The 21,633-nt window shown below is 37.8% G+C and overlaps 2 protein-coding genes across 3 annotated transcripts; one reads left to right on the top strand and one right to left on the bottom strand.

The window, feature by feature from the left end:
* The first annotated feature begins 9,888 nt into the window (after nt 1–9,888).
* Nucleotides 9,889–15,955, top strand: LOC106749627. The gene is made up of 8 exons (XM_014629282.1): nt 9,889–11,013; nt 11,562–11,723; nt 11,794–11,952; nt 13,479–13,707; nt 14,118–14,195; nt 14,287–14,598; nt 14,961–15,058; nt 15,744–15,955. Exons 1-7 carry the CDS (start codon nt 10,049–10,051, stop codon nt 15,051–15,053), a joined length of 1,998 nt encoding a protein of 665 aa, XP_014484768.1. The 5' UTR covers nt 9,889–10,048; the 3' UTR covers nt 15,054–15,058; nt 15,744–15,955.
* Nucleotides 15,356–21,254, bottom strand: LOC106749628 (mitochondrial ornithine transporter 1). 2 transcript variants are annotated; one of them, XM_014629283.1, is made up of 5 exons: nt 20,934–21,254; nt 18,162–18,398; nt 16,986–17,146; nt 16,627–16,899; nt 15,356–15,876 (listed from the first exon to the last, which is right to left on the bottom strand). In XM_014629283.1, the coding sequence occupies exons 1-5, from the start codon at nt 21,058–21,060 to the stop codon at nt 15,703–15,705; spliced, it is 972 nt and encodes a 323-aa protein (XP_014484769.1). In that variant the 5' UTR covers nt 21,061–21,254; the 3' UTR covers nt 15,356–15,702. The 2 variants fall into 2 exon arrangements, with proteins under 2 accessions (XP_014484769.1, XP_014484770.1); XM_014629284.1 differs by lacking the exon at nt 20,934–21,254 and adding an exon at nt 20,777–20,877.
* Nucleotides 21,255–21,633: the final 379 nt, after the last annotated feature.

The raw sequence follows: 21,633 nt of genomic DNA, 5'->3' as shown, positions 1-21,633 counted from the left end.
TCTCCTTCTTTCGCTCGGCCGTCTCAAGAATCCGTGCTCATCATAAAACGCGACGCTCTAATATCGACCGTTTAAGAATTGCAAAAGCGGTCCGTTGACTAACGTTTCCTCCTAACGAGCTTAACTAGCCGTATCGGGGATCGCGGATGAAGATGGTACATTAATTTCCGATACCGTGACTCGTACTTTAGACAGACTCCGGTCGATTAATCGATCTAAACTATTATCTCAAGTAGAGGTCGTATACGCCGTTCTCTAAATTAAAAATGATTTCGGCCTCTCGTACTTGTACATTGAGAAGATACGACGGTAGAATCAATGAAATTTTATTTAAAGAAACAACATCTTTTCAAGCACAACGTTTAGTCCACTGAACGAATTATATATAATCGCATATAGTTGCTGTGAGTTGATTTAACGGTTGCGATTTAGTAAACAATTATATCAATGCAACATATTGTTGGGTCAGCGCATAATTTTGCTCAGTGAGCACGATATTATTTCAAATGAGAATGGCCGCAGATTTGTTGTTGATCTAACCGACAAAGTTTTTTTCTCAGTCATGAGGTCAAAGCCGCTATAATTAGAGCTACCGTCTAAAAAATTAGTCTTAAATCAAAAATAGATATTCTCATATATGAGCAAGAATATTATAATCTTCTCAGAAGACTTTTGATTTGATTAAATTTATATTGATGCAAATATCACTTGAACTTAAAACAAGACTAAAAATCTTCTAAGAAAATTATAATATTCTTGCTCGTATAGGAGAATACATATTCTTAATTAATTAAAATTAATTTCTTTTTTACTACAATCTTATCAACACGCATTATAATTAAAATTACTCATACGATTTTCCAACTTTATGGACTGTATCGTCACAAGAAGGTTGCAACACTTTTTTCTCGATAAGTTTCGAAACGCATTTCGTGTCCAGTAGGAAAATGAGTTTTTTAAATCATTTTGAGAAAATACAATTTCCTATTGCACACGGGATACTTTGCAAAACTCATCGAGAAAGAATGTTGCAACTTTTTTTATGACTGGCCGTATGTATAAGATTGAGAATCGCGCGATTTCCCGTGCGGAGAATAGCACAGCATATATGACGCCGACAGTACACGGAGAGAAGAGAAGCCTGCGATGAGTCCGCGCGGCTCGAAGGAGATTTCGGATGACGTCGCGAGTCCTCGGGATGCAACCTTGCCTCGGCTAACACAGAACAGGTAGACAACCGAATGCGAAACGAATGCGCCTCGTGTGTTGCCGGCCATTCGCGTTCTTGACTCTTTTTCCAGAGGCCGCGATCCACAGGCTCTCGCGCGAGAGTCAAGGATTCGAAACGCGGTCACGGCTCGAAACCCGTGTGTGCCACTGGCGTCGTCGAGATTTATGTATGGACGGTATATAGCCAAAAACGACCGATCGTCTTTCTCTCTTTTTCGAATCTTCAGCGGTGTGTCTCATACGCGCACGAGCGTTAACTTTCGTCGAATCGTTGGCGATTCGTCAAAGCGTGCGAGCGGATAAGCAGTGATAAGAAGCGCCGCGCAAATACGACCGCGCGATATTACGCGCAAATTCGCGTTAATACAAAGATTAGACCAAGTGCGGTGTGTCCTCGATGCATACGGCGATAAAGTAGGACAGGTATACCTCCTAGGAATCGACGGTGCATGGAAAGGCGGATAGTTCTCTTCTCGTCTACCCGGGACACAACTGCAGCGTTTAGTCATGGTTTAATCTCGACGAATGAAATCGTTACCGATATGTTAGTCCGGATTTACCAACGAATGGGTGGTATAGTAAGCCTTTAGCTTTTTGCTCTGAGCAATAAAACGTGTCATAATTTCCGACAAAAGGCGTTTCTCTGGCGCTGCCAACAGTCGTAATAACGCCGCTGATATCTTAAGAATTGTCTGATGCCGCTGGAAAAGCTTTTCGCTCAAAATTATTTACGGAGAAAGTATTGTGATAAAAATCACGACAAATTTTATGGTAATTTTTACTATAATGTTCATTCCGTGCATGTTGCAATTTAGTGTTTAAAGCAAAAGACCAAAGGCTTGCTAAATTTATTGTAAGCAACGAGCTTCAGATATGCCCTTTTTAGCCGAACTGGACTGCACGTTTTTCCTTCAGAGTCGAATAAATATGTAATCGGACATTGAAGAGAAAATTCACTCTAAGAGGAAGATATAAAAAATATCTAAGAAATAAAAAAAATATTTATTCGGTGAATACTAATGACACATTTACTTTTATTAACAAACATATATTCGGAAAAAATGTTTTCAAGTGAAGGATATTTTTTTAAATCTGCAACTTTTTATGAAAGCATTTGTTTATCCTATTTAAATAAAAGGATTTAGATTTAAGTAGGTATGTTATTAGTACCCACCGAATAAATATTTTTTTATTTTTTAGTTATTTTTTCTCAGTGAAGATAGCGCAAACTTCGAAAAGACGTCTTGAAGATATCTAAAAAAAACAGGAAGACGTTTCTTGAAAATGTGAAACATTTTTAAGAAGTTGATTCTGATTGGAAGGAGCAAAGTTCCAGTGCAATTATAGTGTATCTACAAACAAGCCTATTGCTGTAAACTCGAAGGGAAATTTAACACTCCGCCCATATTTGCACGAAATGTCTCGACCTGGGAGTGCTTTTTGCTGCGCGAAAATGAGTCATCGCCGAATCGCGCCGGCTAAACGACCGAAAGCAGCATGAAATACTAGACCACTCGATCTCTCTGACACCTTGTGCGATCATTCGGTTTCCAAGAAGATTACGGAACTACGGAGCTATAACGGATAATGCGATAAATAATTAACTTCCGATTCCATTCAACGTATCGCCGTTACCGGACGAAACAATACGTTGAATGAAACTAGAGGCAACAGAGTCCGCTGCTGCTGCTGCTGAGTGAATGGCTGGGACATGGCGAATGTATAGTTTCGTGCACGTTTCTCGCGAAAAGAAATTCATCGCGTTGCTTCTCGCGTCGGCGACGGGTGGGTCGAGACAGAAAAAGGAAGACGCGAAAAGGGGACGGCGTAACGTGAGATCGTCTCCGATGGCTCCTCGATAACTTTCGCTTGTTCCTTTAGTCGAATCAATCAACTCTTAATCCAATAATTTTGTCCAATTACTGATATGTAAAATAATTTTCTTCAATTATTCATACATTGACAGAAGAAACATGTAAATATAGAAAAACATTTATTTTGTAGGTATTAATAACGTATATTTTTATTTATATGAATATACATATTCTTATATTGAGAATATTCTTTCTCAGTTGAGAAAATATACATTTTTTAAAATCTGTAGCTTTTCATGTGAAAGCAATTATTTTATTTGAATAAAAGAATTTAGAGATTCAAATAGATATATTACTGGTTCTCACAAAATAAATATTTTGTATTCTTTAAATTGTTTTCTCTCACTGTAAAATAATGTTGTCGAATTATTTATCCGTAAAGCCATTTTATTGAATTATTATTTGTATGTAAAATTATTTCCTCGAATTATTTGTACGTAAAATAATGTTGCCACATTATTCGTACGAGTGAATTAGCCGCAGGCAGAGTGCATTTAGCGCGCGCAAATTATGTCTCGTGAATTTTTTCCATACTATTCCCACGTTCACGATCAGAGATCGCGATCTAGAGATCCATATCGTTCATTTCTAAGTGGCGGTTTCGTTAATTAATAATCCACGATCGGAATCTGTTTTACAGCTATGAAAACTGTTAAGGCGACGCTTCATCCGTCTAATTAAAAGGCTCTCAGTGGCGAACGCAAGTCGGACGTACGGATTTCCGATGTTTTCGTGCCTTTGTTCCTGTGTGGACCACGTGTATTCGCGAGTGCGTTGCACTTTTGACAGCAAGCGAATCAGAAGCGTTGCAAGTTGCGTGCACACGGCCGAGTCTCAGGAGCGAGGAAAATGGAGTGGCGGGCGTCCGTCTCGGTGCGTATCGCACCGAAATCACGAAATATATATTGGCCCGTTCGTTAAGTTCACAGGAAACAGGTTTTAAAACGAAAAATTCGAAGCCATATCACTTCAGTCAATAATTCGCAGGAATATTTACAAAAATTTGAAAACCATTATCACAACTTTACTCAATAATATATTAACTGTTTCTTTTTATGGCGAGAGTTCGTTGAAAGAGGGAAAAAATAAAATTATGGCCAACTACGAGAGCGAGGGCTTTAAATTTTTCATAGAAATCTCTGCAAGATTATCGAGCAACTCGATATTTTCCACGTGAACTCTCGCATGTTGGAAGTCTTCGCCGAAGTCGCCTCTCGCCCGGTTTTTCGTGTTCGTCCGCAGGTGCTCGTCGCAGGAGTCCGCCAAATCACCGGCCAGCCGGCGTTCCTCAGCTCGTCCGTTCACTCATTCGATCAGTTCGATATGTAATAATAATAATGACCGTTCCTCGTCTCCGGCTGCTCTCTCTCTCTGGGACGTACGAAAAAGTGGATTGGTACGGTTTAGATAGCCGATGGCCGAAGGAGGCCACCGGGGGGATCGACCCAGAAGAAAACCTGCTTCCACCGCGACACCTGTCTGCCCGTTATACACACAAGCATCCCAATAAGAAATGCGAAATGATATGACGTAAGGGAACCATGCGTGTTCCAATGTCACCGAGGTGTGACCGGCCCCGTTTTTCCGATCGAAGAGGTGTAATCGCGAATCACACACCTCTAGTCCCCTCGCAATTAAGCAACTACGACCCCGGTGATTACAAATCACCGGGACGCTGACGGTTCGCGGAGTGGAGTGGCGCTTCTCGCTGCTGCGCTTTTATTGCGCTAATCGCCGAGCTTTTCATCGGAAATTGTAATACCGGCCGCTTATAATTACTGTACACATAGCCAGCGACTGCGACACGCGCGATTACGAATTCGCAGTCGGTTCGCACGGCGTCTTGCGCCTCAACTTCATGGTGTTTGGCGGTCGCGGAGAAATCGATGAGAGACGTCTGCAGCGCGCGGTCACCACGCCCAAAGCGAGGGAGGACGCGGAGGTGCACCGAACCCCATGCGGGACAACTCCATGGCGCTGTTACGCACCGGGTGCGCCGCCCCGCCTCGATTCGCAGCATCTATAAATGACTCGACTTAACCCAATGGGCCGTCCCCTCCGCGCGTCTGTAAAAGGGACATCTCTCTCCTTGCGTTTCCGAAGTGCGACCGGACAGTTCCCCGGAATTAGTCACCTCTCTTCGCGTGGAAGCCTCGCGCGACTATTGAAATTCAAGAGTGACTTCTCAGACAGCGTAGAAGTCCGAAGGACGTCGCGAAGGCATCCGAAAGATGCCTTTACGACGTCTTTACGACTTTCGCGCTGTCTGGATTTTCTCGCCGAGACGTCACGTCGAAATTCACCGGGGAACGGGAGAGTACACGGAAAAAGAATTAGTCTCAAATCAATTCTCACGTATAAGCGAGAATATTATAATCTTCTTGGAAGATTTTTCGTCTTGATTCGATTGATGCGAGTGTTACTTGCATTCAATTCAAGACTAAAAATCTTAGAAGAATATTATAATAATCTCGCTTATATGTGAGAATACCGTTGACTCGAGACTATTTCTTCTCTGTGTACAATGCCTTTTTATTGGGTTTTTCTTAGATCGTTTCGAGTTTCTCCATATTGTAGGACAAAATTTCCCGGGGGGAACGGTCATTTACGACGCTCTTGCATAAGTAATAGGCACTTTCTTTTTTTTACACAGCTACTAAATAAATGACTGAATATATAGAAATCACTCGGTTTCTCACGTCGCAGCGACGTCGCAGTGCAGGAGAAATTGGCCGCGCGAACCGAGTCAGTGACTCGGTGGCTTGGTTTAATTGACCCGAGGCGACGGCGAGGTGTTTTCACGGCTTCAGAAATCAAGGTCACCATACGTACGCGCGCACGTTTCACGAGGTTGAGCGTGTAGCGCGTCGCGTGAACGCGAGCATTTCTATCCTCGTTCCGAGCGCCGAGTTTATTCCGAGTTATTCTGAGAATATAAATCGCGCGAACACACAGGAGGCTCCGTATGCATGAGCATAAGTCAGTTTTTCAGGCTCGAAACTAGCTCAATTAACAGAAATGACCCCGAATGAAATCATTATAGGATTCTCTCTTCCTCCACGACGAGATAAATGGCCCAGGCAGATCTCAAGAATTTGTATCTACGGGTAATGCGATATTAACTCACCTGATTGTCTTTTAATTTCCTTCTTTAATTTTTTCAGGAAGAATTCAAAGATATTATTAATTATTTCCGATAACGCTGAGTATGTTGTGTACACGTTAGTATCTTCACACAAATTTGTTTGGATAAATATTATTCTTTCTAGAGTGGTAAAGAAAAGAAATTTAGCTGATACTAATTATACATTTATTTTAATATATATATTTATTGTTATATCAGATATGATTATCGTTGTTCTTGTCACAGTCATCAAGAGGATTGATATTCGCGGAGATATTCCGCGATTTAATATTATTGCAAAACGTTTGTGCAAAAAAAAAACTTTGTGGAATTCTTGCTTTATCACGACTCGACGATAAACTGGGATCACTGGGAAACAAGACATGAGTTGGTTTCAATCCAGGATAAGGGCTGGGTTTCCCCTTTTCCTGTGGCCGGATGTCATGCCAAGGCGATATCCTCCGGACGTTGGTATCCTTCGAGATAAAGTCCGCGCGAGATCTTTCTACGACTGTTTCGTCCGCGCAATTGCAGCATGCTTGCTTTACTTACTTACTGGGCGATAATCAGTCTCGTCGGGAGGCGCGCACGATGTAATTGGAGCGATCCGTTCGGCCTAACGAGGGTCCGTTCACACCCACGTATCGAGCGCGCAGCGTGCATAAACGACTACCAAATATAGGCTCTGCGCGCTTTCCGTCAAATCCGGAGAACTTTCCGGCGTTGTTCCTAGTAAGTTCCTCGTACCTTCTAATTGGCAATGCTAATGAATGCGACAAATGCGATACGCACGCATAAGCTAATCATTGGCGTATGCCAATTATGGAGATTCTGTCATTCGGCAATTATGCGTACAGAAAAATATACATACTGCATTCGAGCAGATGTCATTTGTTTTAAGTATGTCATAGGTAGAGATTTTAAAATTTCGGAAAAAAACCCCGTTTTCCCGATTTTTCCACGGATTTCTTTGCTTTCTTACCTTCTTTACGGAAAAAAAATATATGTGGCAGATATTAACCAAACACACGTGATTTTTTCTAAATAAACTTTTGTATCTTTTGTATCCTGGACAAAAAAGCAAATAAATCCACGGAAAAATTGAGAAAAAACTATTTTTATCCGGCACTTTGAAACTATAATCATAAGTTTATATTATATAAGTTCACCATAAACATCAAATTTATTCAAAATATATTCTGAATTCTAATAAGTTTAGTATTTCACAATCAAGAATATTGAGTTAGAACAAACTTTGGTTTACTTATTCCAATTAACCAAATTTAACTTTTCTTTTCGATATAGTTTATAATATTCTCGAAAAGAAAATAAATTCTTTTTTTGATTACGTGATAATAAGCTTTTCTAAATTTGTAAAGAGTATATTTTAACACTATTTTATCAAGAAAATATTATTTTTTTGAAAATAATTACTACTTAAAAATAGGACAAAATAAACGCTTTTTCTAGCAATAGAATGATTTGTCTCTGTGTGAAAATATATTGGTTTGTTTCTAACAATTCTCCCAATAACGAGCGCAAACTTTTCGTGACACTCATATTTTCATTGCTTTGCGAATTTTAGCGACTCAGTGACGTTGATTTATCGCAGAGAGAGATACGTATGTACAATTTCAGATTTCAAGTGCGAATGTAACTCGAGCACCGCTTCTCACACGTGACCTTCTTAGACTTCCTCCGTCGCGTAACTATACTCGGAGCTGCACTCGACATTACCTAGCTAAATACAGAGCACGCTTCAATATCTCTCCATATGCGAATACGTGTCAGGGTTTCCGTGTGAGTTGCTTTTTTCGACCGAAATTATTATACTATACCGGGAGGAATACACTGACGAATTGAAAGATGGAGAAACATTCGCTGAGAAGAGGCCATTCGCTGGTAAAATTCAATCTAGAGTCCAGTAGTACACATAAAAAAATACATGCTGCACTCAAATAAATATGTTATTTATTTCAATAAGTATTTCATAAGTTTATACATTTACAAATATATAAGTAAGTTCATTATGAGCAGCAAATTTAGTCGAAAGATATTCTAAATATTAATATAAGTTTAGTACTTCAATCGATAATATTAAATTAAACTAAACCTCGGTTTGTATGTGTGTGTGTGTGTGTGTGTGTGTAGTTATTAAAATTAACGGAATTTTTCTTTGATAAAGTTAATTGTATTCTAGAAATTCTTCTTTTAAGTACATAATAATGAGTTCTCCTAAATTTGTGATGAGTATATTTTAAGACTATTATCAAGACCATAATCTATGTTAAAGATAATTTATGTTAAAGATAACTTATGATAACTATGCTAAAGATAACTTACTTAAAAGATAGGAAGTAAACTGAGCAATCGTTTTTCTTAGCAATAGAATGATATTTTGTTCTGCGAACGATCGGTTTTATTTGTTCCGGTCCCATTCATATTTTGACCTGCCGAATTCAGATTCTGGAAAGTGCGAATTCGGTAAATGCAAATCTGCTTTCTCGTCTGAGTTTCTACATTAATTATTGTCCGTATGGTTACACATAAATATTGAGGTGAGTTAAATGGTGTTTTGTAATAAACAGAAAATTTACGATGTAAGACGTATACATTTAAAATTAATGAGATGTCAATCCAACTTTTCCTCAATAAAGTCTATAATATTATTGAAAAGAGAATAAATTCTTTTGAGTACGTGATAATAAGCTTTTTTAATATTTATAGAGTATATTTTAAGACTATTTATATATATATATATATATATATATATATAATTAAACAATATTTTTTGTTGAAAAGTATTATTTAAAAGAACGAAAATAAATTGAGTAATTGTTTTTCTTAGCGATAGAAAGATATTTTTCGCTGTGCACCAGCTAATAGTAACATTATAATAATATTAATTATACAAATAATATTATAATTTCTTACTCAACAATGCAACTGTTATATACAACTTATGTTATGTTACATCGTTGAATAAGAAATTATAACATTAATATAATGTTACCGTTAGTTGATGTTTACTAGGTAATAATTAGATGATCGTATTGCACAGAGATTCGATGATAATGATAACAGTAGTGATTAACGTTCCTTATCGATAGAATCTCGTAATAACATCGGATATATGCATGTTTTATTATACGCTACAGAAGTTAATGGAAAGAATCAGGTAGAATCTCGAATTCTTAAGCGGCACGACCGGTGAGAGCCGGATAAACTTCCTCCTTCAGTCGCCGCAGCGAGAAATATACCTCTTTCTAATTTGACAATATATAAATTACACCGTTGAAAAATAAGGATCCGCAATTAAACCGCTTGTAAAGGGAATCAGATGAAAAAAAAACATCGCGAGCGGATAATCGATTCTTCAACGAGAACAGAGTCGAGCACATCGATCTTGCGCTCGACCATCGTCCGTTCTTGCGGCCGAAGTAGCTAAAATAAACTAACTAAACTAAAGCGAGTTAAGCTAAGTACTGAATGAAACCAAACTAAGCTAGTTAAAGTAGCTGCGAGGGAACCCAGATAAAAAAACACAATAAGACAGATAATCGATCTGACTCGAACGATAAATCGATTCATCGTTCGACTATTACCCGTTTTGTGGTCGCGGTCGTGCCGCCACCTTGCGGAATTCCTGGAACTATTATTGAGAAAGAGAGAGAGAGAGAGGTCGCGCGATAAGTCCTAACCTCAAACTTTTGAAGAGAATTTCATGGAAATTCGTGTCCGACGTTGATCGACCGGACGAGGTTTCCGTAAGAGAAAGGTGGTTTCATTTCCGAGGAATAGTCCCCGGTCGCTCGCCACGATGAGCGTGTTTACCCAGAAGCTGAGTCGGCTGCGGTGTTCGTACTCGACGCTGTTAAGGCTATCCAATAGGCGCGAACATCCGCAGTGGTTAGTCGCGTCGTTGAGCTGCAGGAGGTTACACTTGGTACAGTCTTCCACGCAGGGCGTCGAGCCGGATGACCGTCACGAGACGGTCAGCAAGTCGGAGATCATGGGGGAGAACGATTATGCTCATAGACTCTTCCTGAACTCGTACAAGTACGCCAAGAGCATGATGCTGCGGAACACGGCGCATGCCGAAGTCAGCAACGAGAAGGCCAAGGAACTGTTGGAGCAGGACTGGAGTCAGAAGATCGGCAATGAGCTATTGTCTGCCGTGAAGAAGCTCAGCTACAACATCAGCTACAATGATGAGAGAATAGACGAGCACTTGTACAAGAACGCCTTCGTCGCGATGCATAACAACCATCAGAAGCTGAACGATCAAGACTTGATCACGTTGACGCGATACTTGGTGCCGTTCTGTCAGTACCTAATCAAGGAGCCCTTCTGTCAGCAATTCTATAAGCAGCTAAACTTAGAGTGCGTCAAGCGTTTCATGAACCTGTCCGTCAACAACATGCTCGCGCTCTGCGACACGTTTTACGAGATGGCACATTCTTACAAATCTGAGTATATCTGGTATGCCATAAGGAAATTAGGTAATAAACCCCAAAAGCTGGCTCCTCATCATCTAATCCAGGTGTTGTTCTTCCTGAACGTGTGTCGGAAGCTACCTATTAACATGTATGAACTGGAGTATCACTTGGAGCAATGCTTCGACGAATTGACTATCAACGAGGTTGGTGTGGCGGCGTTGGGCTTTTTCAAGACTGGCACGAAGATCAAGAGCCATTGGCTCTTGAGCCGCCTTATGACAAGAACCATCGCTGAATTAAATTATACGGACACTGTTAGTATCGGAGCAATCGCCAAGTTGATACGGTAAGATGAAGTCTGTGGGTATCCGCCGTTTTTTCCACCGTTGTCTGGGAAATATGGAAAGTCGGGAAACTTCAAAATTCATTTTTTGTGGCAACCCTGGGATTTTTAATCATTATGATTTTGTCGGGATCTTTGAAATCGAAATATTTTAATAAAATTAAAGATAATAAAAGAGATATATAAAGGAGGTAATAAAAGAGATCAAATCTTTATTATTGTAGGCCCATATTTAAAAAATACTTCTCTTAGAATCAAATTATCATTTTTGAAAATATAAGCTAGCTAACTTGGGTTTTGGTAAGTTGATACAGTTTAACTGTACAAATAAGAATTTTAAAGGTTTGCAGATTGCGATTAGCAAATCTAAAAGAATCTAAGAATTTTTTATCCTTTGTTAAAAATAATAAATTATTACGTTTTAATTGCCACTTGGTTATGTGAAATAATAATCAACAATTAATATGTGGATATTGCAAAATTGAATTATTTCCCTTGAAATTGTGCCCTTTTTATGCTTTTATGGCTCTAGTTTAACATTTTGTTTCCAGGTACAGCATGCAACTTACGGAAATCAACAAGCTTAAAGAGTTGATAGACGCTATAGTGCCGATCGAGTCTCGCTTGACGCTGATGACCCTGAATCATATCGCGCACGCGAGTACGAGGGTTTCGCTGTACCACGAAGAGTTGATAAATACGATAATCAAAAGGTATATCTTACTGCGATAGGACGGTGAATCGGAGATGTCGAATCGATATGTATGACCGTGGTAATTCCAGATTGAACAACGAGTTGACGACCGCAAGAATCAAAGACTTTGAGAGACTCATCTTTTATCTCACCTGCTTCAACGTCGATCCGAACAAAAGCGTCTATCACAACGTGATCCAGGAGCTGCGGGCCGCGTGGTACACGAGTAGAGCACAAGAAATACAGCAGTAAGCGTTATTCTACAATAAGACTTCTCTATCAACGTCTTTTTCGCAATTGTTCAGTCAGTCAAAAAGTTCGATTCAATTTTTCGAATAAAACGCGATTTTATCGATGAAGACTGATTATTTTTCAATCAAGTAATCGTTGTTTATGGTCAGTATTCATGGCCCGTTCTTATATATTCTTATATACGGTGTTATATGATATACCTCATAAACTTGAGGAATTTCTGATGTTTCTGATATAAATTGAAGTATTGATATAAATTGAAAATATTCTGTAAAAATAGGTCCAATTCGAAACGGTCATTTGTATACAAGTATTTAAAATTAAAATTTATAAATGATGGCACAATTTTCAGTGAACGTTGATTTTATTAAACGTAGAGCATTATTTTTATTAAAAATGGAAAAAGAGAAAAATGAGGATTCAAAATTTAATATAGGAAAGGAAGGTTGACCCATTAACTGCCAAATTTTTTTTTTTTAATTTTTGGCCGGATAAATTATATATATGTACAAAAAGTTGTGTAACAGTATAATTATATTCAAATTATGTTTTGTTTTGAGCCCCAAATGGGGATCGTGGCAGCTAATGGGTTAATATTCGAACTGAATTATTACAGCGTATTGATGACGCGGTGAATAAATAAATAATAATCATAATATTCTTCGTACGGCTACTCTATCTATTTTATATCGCATTTTACTGTATTAATACCGAAGGAATTTGAACAATTTATGCAATCTTTATGTTTTCTTCTTTATTTTTCATTTTTAATGAAAAATGTCCCAAAAAATTGTGCTATCATATATTTATAAATTTTAAACACTTATAGATGGATAACCATTCCAAAGTGGGCCCATGTTTATAGAACATTTTCTACTTCAATTTATATCAGAAACAGACTTCTTAGTTTATATGCCGTGGTTTACAGCCTTGCTTTTTAGACATAAGCAAATTGACCAATTATAGTTGATTATTCTTATAATAAATAATTATAATTAGTCAATTTGCTCACTACATATGTCTTAAAGCAAGATTGTAGACCCCCTTGTGGATGGCTAACCCCTTGACTACAACGTTGTTGTAAGACGTGAGAGTAAGCAAATTGATTATTCTTCTAACGAACGATCGTGGTTGCTCAATTTGTTTATTATTTACGTCTTAAAGCAAGATTGTGGACAATCTTGCTTTAATGGAATGTCATGTAATATCCTGTATTTAAGATCGTCTTAAGTTTATCTTCAGATGTTCCGTGAACCAATGAAAGGATTCGAACAATATCTGAAGATTAACTTAAGACGGTCTTAAATATAAGAACGGACCATGAATATCAATCTGTGATTTTTCTTCGTTGATACGTTGCGAATCGGCTAGCTTCTGCGGTAGAACAATATTCTTGATATTGTTCTACCGCAGAAGTTGGCCGATTCATTTCGTCGAAGAAGGCGGAAAATCGAGTTGAATTTTCAGGTTGACCCAATGCATCTTGAAGAGAGTATGAAATATTTGCTTTTCCCTGTGATAGGTTTCCATACGTGATCTCGCGCCTGTTAATATTTTTGTCGTACGTGAATCTATATCCCACGGATTTGATCGAACGCGTCATGGCGTCTCAATTCATACACAACATGACCACTGGAAAGTACTATCTCGTCTCGCAGGGATACATGGTATTGGATTACAGTCTTCAAGTGGAAGTACCCGAGTATAGTGGGCCGTTTCTTCGAGAACCATTGCGCGATTACCTGTTCAAAGTATGTTAACAATTCTATCCCTCACAATAACAGTCGATAGAGATATTTTGTACTTTGTGTTGATGACGGTTTTCGGTATCTTGAATTATTGAAAGAAATATCGTTTGTGATAACTGAAGAAGTCCATAAATGACACTCGTTAAGGTGAGACACATCGTACTTAAAGGAAAACAGATTCCTACGAGTTGTCGATTTGTCTCGTTCATTGAATAATTGTAACAGTAGACGACGTGATCTCATGTACATCGAGACTAATTCGAAGTCTACATTTTTCTCGTCAATTTGCATTATCGATGTTCTGGGCGATGTTTTTCAATAAGTAAGATACGAGTATTGCCATATGTGTTACTTGTTGTACACCTCACAGATCGCTAAAATGATACGTAACGACAAGTTCTATTGTCTTGCAGAGATATTTTCTGAATTTCAAATCCGCGGAGTCGAGTCGGGCGAATATACTTCTCACACACGTGCTGCAAACGTGTCAGGTACGCATATATCGCTGTGTAACGATCTCTCATCGCCGTTTAGAGATTAGTTTTCATTACCAGGGTATTCTCATGGGATACTCTTTAACAGGAGATGTTCAACAATACGTCGGACATATTAGTCGATCAGCTGTTACCACACTTCATGACACGGGACATCACCTTCGCCCTGGACGAACAGAATCGACTTGTATCTATCAAGGACTATATGTCCAAATTCGAGCCGGGAGAAATTAAGCGGATAAGCGAGGAAGATCGAAAGAATATTAGATGGATCGTGCTCATTATGGGATACCAAGGTGTTCTGATAAAGCACACAAACGAAACTGTGACTAGGTTGCCCATCGGACTCCTGGCTGCAAGGATAAGGCAGCTGGCCAAAATAGGATATACCCCAATCTTGGTGAGTCTTTATAAGAGTCAACATTAGGCGTTTCGATTGTGCCAAGAATAATAGCGTGCAAATATTGGCTTCGTCTGGATTCACATGAGTCTCAAATTGAAGTTCGATTCTGTTATTGTGGATTATTTTTCATTATATAGCTTAAGAGAGATTCTCTCTGAAAAATCGCATAATATGCTATCTATAAGATGATATATAATACAAATAAAATAATAGATAATATCTAGTGATATCTACTATTAGGATTTACGTTAACATCAAGTTAAGAAAATTAAAAAAAAAAGTAGCATAGTAAAATATATTATTTAGGATAACGGAGATGGCAGAGTAACGAGAATAAGTATGTTTAAATTGTTTCATAGGTATCGCACGTCGAGTGGGAGAAATGTGAAACGCAGGAGGAAAGGTATAATTACATAAGACAGCTTTTATTTCAAAATGACGCACCAGAATAAATCAGGTAGTGACAATATAATATAAAATGTACATAAATTATCATAATTTGTTTTCTAATCATATAAATCAAATCTGTTCATAAAAGTTTATCTCAAGAGAGAAACTTATAATGATTTTTGGTATGATTTTCCCTTAGCTCATATACATATAAATGCATAAATGTAATCAAGAGAGATAGTTATATTTTTTATCGCATACTTTGTATGCGTTTTAAAATATATTTACAAAAAATATTGCGTGTGTGGATAATAATATATTAATATTGTGTAGATATAATAATATCAATACATATACTCTGATATTTTAAAATATAATTATACATCAGGAAATAAGTTGATATATTATATTATCATACAATATTACTATATTTTGCGTATGTGCGTTTAAAGAATTACGTTAAATAGAAGAAAGTAATATGTTAAAATTTTCCTATTCATATGCTTCTATTTGCATACTTTTCATTAATTTTGTGGCAAATTTTTATCCTACTTGTCCTTGGATTGGTTACGTCGAACATTGTTCTTTCGTATGTAGTAGGCATAACAATTTTATGCCACATATTTTATTCGAATTTCTAGAGAACATTTTTTGGTTACATCAGGTAAAACACATCAGGTTCACTGGGGAAATCCAATGTCTAGGTCGATCTCAGAAATAATTGTACATGAGTTTTTTTGTGTATTCGACAGTGACGAACAATGTAGCGGTCGCTGGTACCGTTCGTATCAAAGTCGGCATCAATCCGTTGTACAGCGCGCCAACACCTTCTCGCTTCACGATGTCTTTGAAGACTATCCACGCGGGTGTCTTCAGATTTTTCACCTGGAAAGAAGATATCTCATTAGGAGTTAAAGATCTTTGTATGCTACGCTCTTCAAATATAATGCGTTGACACTTCTTATTACAAATTTTCCGATATCGCATAACAGGCTGACCAAACAAACCGGTCATTTTGGAAAAAAATTAACGTTATCGTCGTAAAAAAAAAAAATGTAATTGCGTCATCATTACTAGCAAAAAAATAACACCGTTATCAAGTCATTACTGAAAAAAAGTAACTCGTAATGGTAATGGCGTTATAAGGGAGACTGAGTCAAATTATATATTGGACTATATTGGTTTTGTTTGTATATTTATTGTGAGGAAACAGAATGCTTTTAGAATATACTTACATTTTAAAATATCTAAATTTAGCATTTTTTAGAGTTTTATAATTTAGAGAATTTAACAAACTTAGAATTTTTATATCAGATATATAAAAATTCAAATATTAAAAATATTAGATATATAAGTTAAAATATTTAAAATATTTGATATATAAATTCAGATATTTAACATATATATATAGAAGTTCAGATATTTAAAATATCGGATATAGAAGTTCCGATATATTTAAAATATGAAATTCAGATATTAAAAAATTTGAATTTAAAAAGAGGATATATCTATACCCTAAAAAGAACATTTGCGACAATTCTTTTTTCGCTATTTCTGTCACAATTAATACAATAAACAAAACGTCTAGACGTGACCCGGCCTCCCACAACATCCTTCGTGTCGCCAAGAACGAACCTGTATTCTACTCTTCACCACATCGGCGGGGAATATCACCAGCCAGAGCACTGTGCCGCCAACCGCTCCGGCTACCATCGTTTTCTGCCAACCAATGTCGTCCCTGCTTTGACCAGCTGTTGCTAACAACTCCCGCGTGCCCTCGTAGCCGCCGAAGAAGAAGAAGTAACCGGGCATCTCGCGAACTATCGTCGACGAGAGACCTGTAAACAGGCCTCTTACACCTTGCTCCCTAAGAATCTGCCTCGTCAAAATCCACGGTCCTACGTGCCTCTGAAGGAATAACGACGTCTGGTCACTCAAAAACACAATTAACCATTTTGCGCGTTTAGAAGTCACGTCGGCAACGCGCTATTCACCCTGGCTTTGCTGGCTGTCTGCGTCTCTTCTACCTCCTTCATCGCCTGCAGCTTGCACTTGATCAGCTCGGTCGGGCACAGCGTTAACGAGGAGAAGAACGCGGCGAAGAAGCCGGCCCAGGCATTGCTGATGGAGCTCAGCTCTTTCACGCTCTGCGCACCTGTATCGATAGAAAAGAAGTAACGTAAGAAAGGGCTTGATATCATTACACTGCATTACTCAAGTTACGTCATTTTTACGTGTTACGTTGGACTTCTGTACGAAGGAGCAAAGATTAAGCATAAGTTTGAGATAACGGTCTTACAATTTGTCGTGTGCGTTATCTACTTTGAGTAAGTAGCAATTTTGCTTCAAATGGTTATTTCCTATACAGAGCGTTTCAAGACCATCATACGATACTTGAATGATATTCTGAAGCTTAGTTGAATATCTTAACAAAAGAATATTGCGAATATTGTCATTCATCATTGTCATTGTCGATCGTCTTTCAAGTTACAAGACGATGAAGAAGACGCCTGGATAACATTAAGACGTCGTAAAACATCGTAAAGACATTTCTTAAACAATAAGACGTCTAAAAGACGTGTTTGAGATGATATGTGTCGTTCGGATGATCTTTCCGCAAGCTTCAGAAAACCAAATTAATAACAATTCACCTTTTCGTTAATTTCAGGTGGAATATATTTAAACAAAATTCTTATTTTAACCGAACGATTAGTTACAAAGATATGTGATATTAAAAGTTGGAAAATTGCGACGAATGATGATCTCGACATTTTTTAACACTCTTTGTCCTAAGCCCGAGTATAGCGTGCAGACAACTGCCATTCCATACGTTCCTACTGTTTTTAAAGTGCTTTGTTCACACTTAAAATTGATATATTGGTTGCTAAGTTACAACAATATGCATCAACAATGAAAATTTTTTTAATAGACATTAAAATTGTTCAGGATCCCATTAATAAATCATCTTTAAGGCCTAGGCTTCAAAGTGTTAAGGTAATTTTCGACTCCAACTGAGCTTCAAAATTAAGGTATTAAATTTACGTTATTAAAGTATTGAAAGAGGTAATTTTTTCGGAACGCTCTGTATAAGTTAGAGTCTGACTGTTCTACGTAAAGTCGCAAATGAATTGTACCGTTGCAGATCTCGATTCGGAGGGAAGTGTATATACCTGTTAGATGAGCGATCGCTTTCTGGCATCCGCCGTATGCGGCGAATAGCACGGAGTTCTCGGCGACGTTGGCAACCACAGCCGGGATAGTGCCGGCGTAGAGACCCCTCGCGATGCCGTCTGACCTTAGCGTTTGCAGGAAACAATTCACCATGCCCTTGTACATCGTGGGGAACGTCTGCATCTTCACTTTGACCGTGTCCAACGGTTGACCCACGTAAACGAGGGCTACGCCGCCTGTTGGGTAGAGATCTCTCGTTGAGAGGAGCTCCTTCATTTTTCTTAATATTTCTCGGATCTCTCAGACCGACAAGACAAAGTCTATGCTCTTTCAAAAACGTTATCGTGCACGAGCATTTTGACCGGAAATCAAAAGAGAACTTTTATATACAGTTCCTGGTCATATTATTAGACGTACTTTAATTTCTTACAATTCATCGGCATCCGAGGATCAACTTTATAATACGGCTCATCCGTCGATCCAATTATGTTAAAGAACCGTTATTTTATAAAAGATATTTTTTACGACGTCATTTCATTTGGCTGTTACAATGAATTACCTTGAACAAGTATGAATCCGCGCTAGTTGCATTGTTGATAATAACGAGAACCAGACGTGTTTTGAATGTGTGTCAATTGAAGTTTTATTTTATTTTTGTTTATTTGCAACTTGAAACTTCAAATTCCTTGCTTACTAACAGAAAAACTAAATTTTTGCGTGAAGAATATTAATATTGTTTACAAAACGAGTGAAATGAGTGATTTGACATCTCAGAAGGTTGCAGAGATAAAAGTGCTGACTGACACCGAAAATTATTCTAATCGAGTAAGTATAAAATTAGTAGCCTTTCTTCCCCTTTTAATCCATATTCTATTAAAAAATCAAAGTGCGCTTAATAATACGGCCAGGGACTGTATTTTATTTTCATTATTTGAAATTCCACCTCAACAAACTTAGCGTAAGTCTTTGTGCATTAAGAAATTATGCGAGTCGATGAAGGTAAAAAACGACGATATATACGAGTTTTTTTTTTTAATTTTATCCCTCTGCACAGTTCAATATAAAAGTAAATAATTCTTATCTAACGACGATGTGTTATAAGACGGATGGGCATCTTGATAAATTCTTCTAGGAAATTGCCATGTCAAGTAATTATCTGTAAGAGCGTGTTTGGAAGCGAGCTTAGAATGATTCAGATAACACTTTGAAAGTACTCCGCGAGCGAAAGATTTTCCTCATTCCGTTTTTTCAGCTCTATGCGAAAGCAAAACAAAAAAAATCTTAGATAACAGTTAATTGCCCTCTCTCTGTCGAGGAGGAAAACAACCAGAAGGTGAGAAAATTGATCATTAATTTTAATTGTTGTTGGCCTCGACGCGAAGAACAAATTGTCACGAACTGTATATTTTTTTTTTAATGACGGTACGTATTCCTTCCCTCTCTTAAACTTGGTAATGTAAGAAGAGCGCGGTCTCGTGCCCGAGATTCAATTTACTTTATTTCAGTTCGTTACGTAGATAACATCACGAAAGATAACGTTTAGGGGCTACTGTCCGCTGAATGTGAGTAACCATAACTTTGATAATTTGAAAGGAATTTTGAAACTATGCGGCACATCGGTGACAATTTCTACATTATATGTTCCAGATGAAAAATCGGTATCATGTAAATTTCCGTTATAATACTGAAATATTATATAAGTATTATATAAGTAATTTTTCTTTCAGGGAAGCTTAATGCCTGTGATTATTCTGTTCCTCTATTTTCCGTCCCGAGACTATTAGTGAATTCGACCGCTTGCGCTACCTCACGTTAAAGCTTGTTCACAGTTCGTCTTTATATTTAAAAACTGTCTTAAATATATCTTCACATTCTTCTTAGCTGATAACATGATTTGTATAATATTTGTACGGATCAATCTTAAGCTCTGAAACTTTTCATTTTTATATTCGTAAATCTATAGGAAGCTATTCGAAACATCGCCCCGATTTTATATTCTTCCAACCACGAAGATATCGCTTTATTAATATACGATAAACTAAAGTCTTATCGCGGGAAAAAAAAGATCATATATAATCATATAACATTATATATAATTATATATAATCATGTGTGATTTATATATGAATTTTGTTTCTATATGGTATAGTATATTTGTTTCTATACATATAATTAATGCCCACATGAAATAAAAATACTGACTTAAATAAAAAGCAAGAAGGAATATTATGATTGAATCAAATCTACATCATGGGTAGCCATAAACATAAGCGTTTACTTCAATTACACCGATATAACAGTATTTTTTAGATGCAGGACATATCTAATTATATATGAATCTTGTCCATATATGTGGTTACACATATGATTATATATATCTATATGGGAAAAAATGATGCTTTGTCATTTAATTAAATATCGATATCATGTGCTGTCAGAAGTCACAAGTAGCCAGAAGCATTTATTTCGATTGTATTTGCGTGTAATTTATAAATAACAGTATTTTTCCTTTGTAGATATATATGATTATACACAGTCATATCTCACATATGATCTTTTTTCCCGGGTATATGGACAAAATTCATTTATAGTAATTTTTCTCGGGTATTACAACCGTCGAGACGTCAGGAGTGCAATCGCGCGGAGGAATTAGCCGCTTCGCGTAGTAGCCGCGCGCAGCACGTGACCAATGTAACCACCGTAACCCATCTTCAGACACTCTCGACACGGCTTAGTAAATAAGAGCAAGTGATTTCACGACGGGCGCATACCGAGTGAGCCGGCCACGAAATCGATCACGCCGGCCTTGATGTTGCCCGCACGGTCCTTCTCCTGTCTCAGCGGCACCACGTGCTGCTTGTCCGCTCCAATCGACACCGCGATGTTCTCCATCGTCATTGTCAAGTTTGTTCCGGTTTCGGGGGAAATTTCACAGTCACATGCGTCTCGAAGCTGCAGTGAACATACAGAAACCACCGACCGCGTCACGAAGCGCGTGCGATACTGGCGATCGCACGTTTTGCAAGGCAATACATATCTAGGAGGGGGAAAGTCGCTCTATTGGCCCCATCGTTACTCTCGTACGTTGACACAAGAATGCGTAAACGAAGCCCGATGGCGAGGAAAAGCGGAGATTATTCACCCGATGCCACTTATCGATCGATAAAAAAGGGCTCTTGCTAGTTTTTATATATTATCGTGGTCAAAAATAAACTCGGTTTGAAAATTAATAACACAAATTTCGGGGGAAAAGTGTATATGTACAAATATATATTTTGTATTTCTCCATTATTATTTGTACATTCTTCAGTGTGCAAATTCAGCGCGCCTAAAATTATGTATATTACCATGTAACATGCATGTCTAAAAGACATCTCAAAGACGTCGGTTAGATGTCTTATTGTTTCAAAGATGTCTTAATGTTCTCTGGATTCTTTGTGCAAAAATATCGCCAAGGTTAATAATATGTTT

Source organism: Dinoponera quadriceps, unplaced genomic scaffold (genome assembly GCF_001313825.1).
Source record: "Dinoponera quadriceps isolate SergipeBrazil2010 unplaced genomic scaffold, ASM131382v1 scaffold3595, whole genome shotgun sequence".
In the NCBI taxonomy this organism is placed as follows: Eukaryota; Metazoa; Arthropoda; class Insecta; order Hymenoptera; family Formicidae; genus Dinoponera; species Dinoponera quadriceps.
The sequence above is the reverse complement of the archived record's forward strand: the minus strand, read 5'-3'. Positions and strand labels throughout refer to the sequence as shown.

Bases quoted from the DNA above. Each gene is read 5' to 3' on its own strand.
- LOC106749628 (XM_014629283.1), bottom strand. From the start codon at position 21,060: ATGACGATGGAGAACATCGCGGTGTCGATTGGAGCGGACAAGCAGCAC. The intron at 17,147-18,161 runs GTATATACACTT...CTATCGATACAG, and splicing joins AGCGATCGCTCATCTAACAG to GTGCGCAGAGCGTGAAAGAG. The intron at 16,900-16,985 runs GTGAATAGCGCG...TTATTCCTTCAG, and splicing joins AGACAGCCAGCAAAGCCAGG to AGGCACGTAGGACCGTGGAT.
- LOC106749627 (XM_014629282.1), top strand. From the start codon at position 10,049: ATGAGCGTGTTTACCCAGAAGCTGAGTCGGCTGCGGTGTTCGTACTCG. The intron at 11,014-11,561 runs GTAAGATGAAGT...TTTTGTTTCCAG, and splicing joins GCAATCGCCAAGTTGATACG to GTACAGCATGCAACTTACGG. The intron at 13,708-14,117 runs GTATGTTAACAA...ATTGTCTTGCAG, and splicing joins TGCGCGATTACCTGTTCAAA to AGATATTTTCTGAATTTCAA.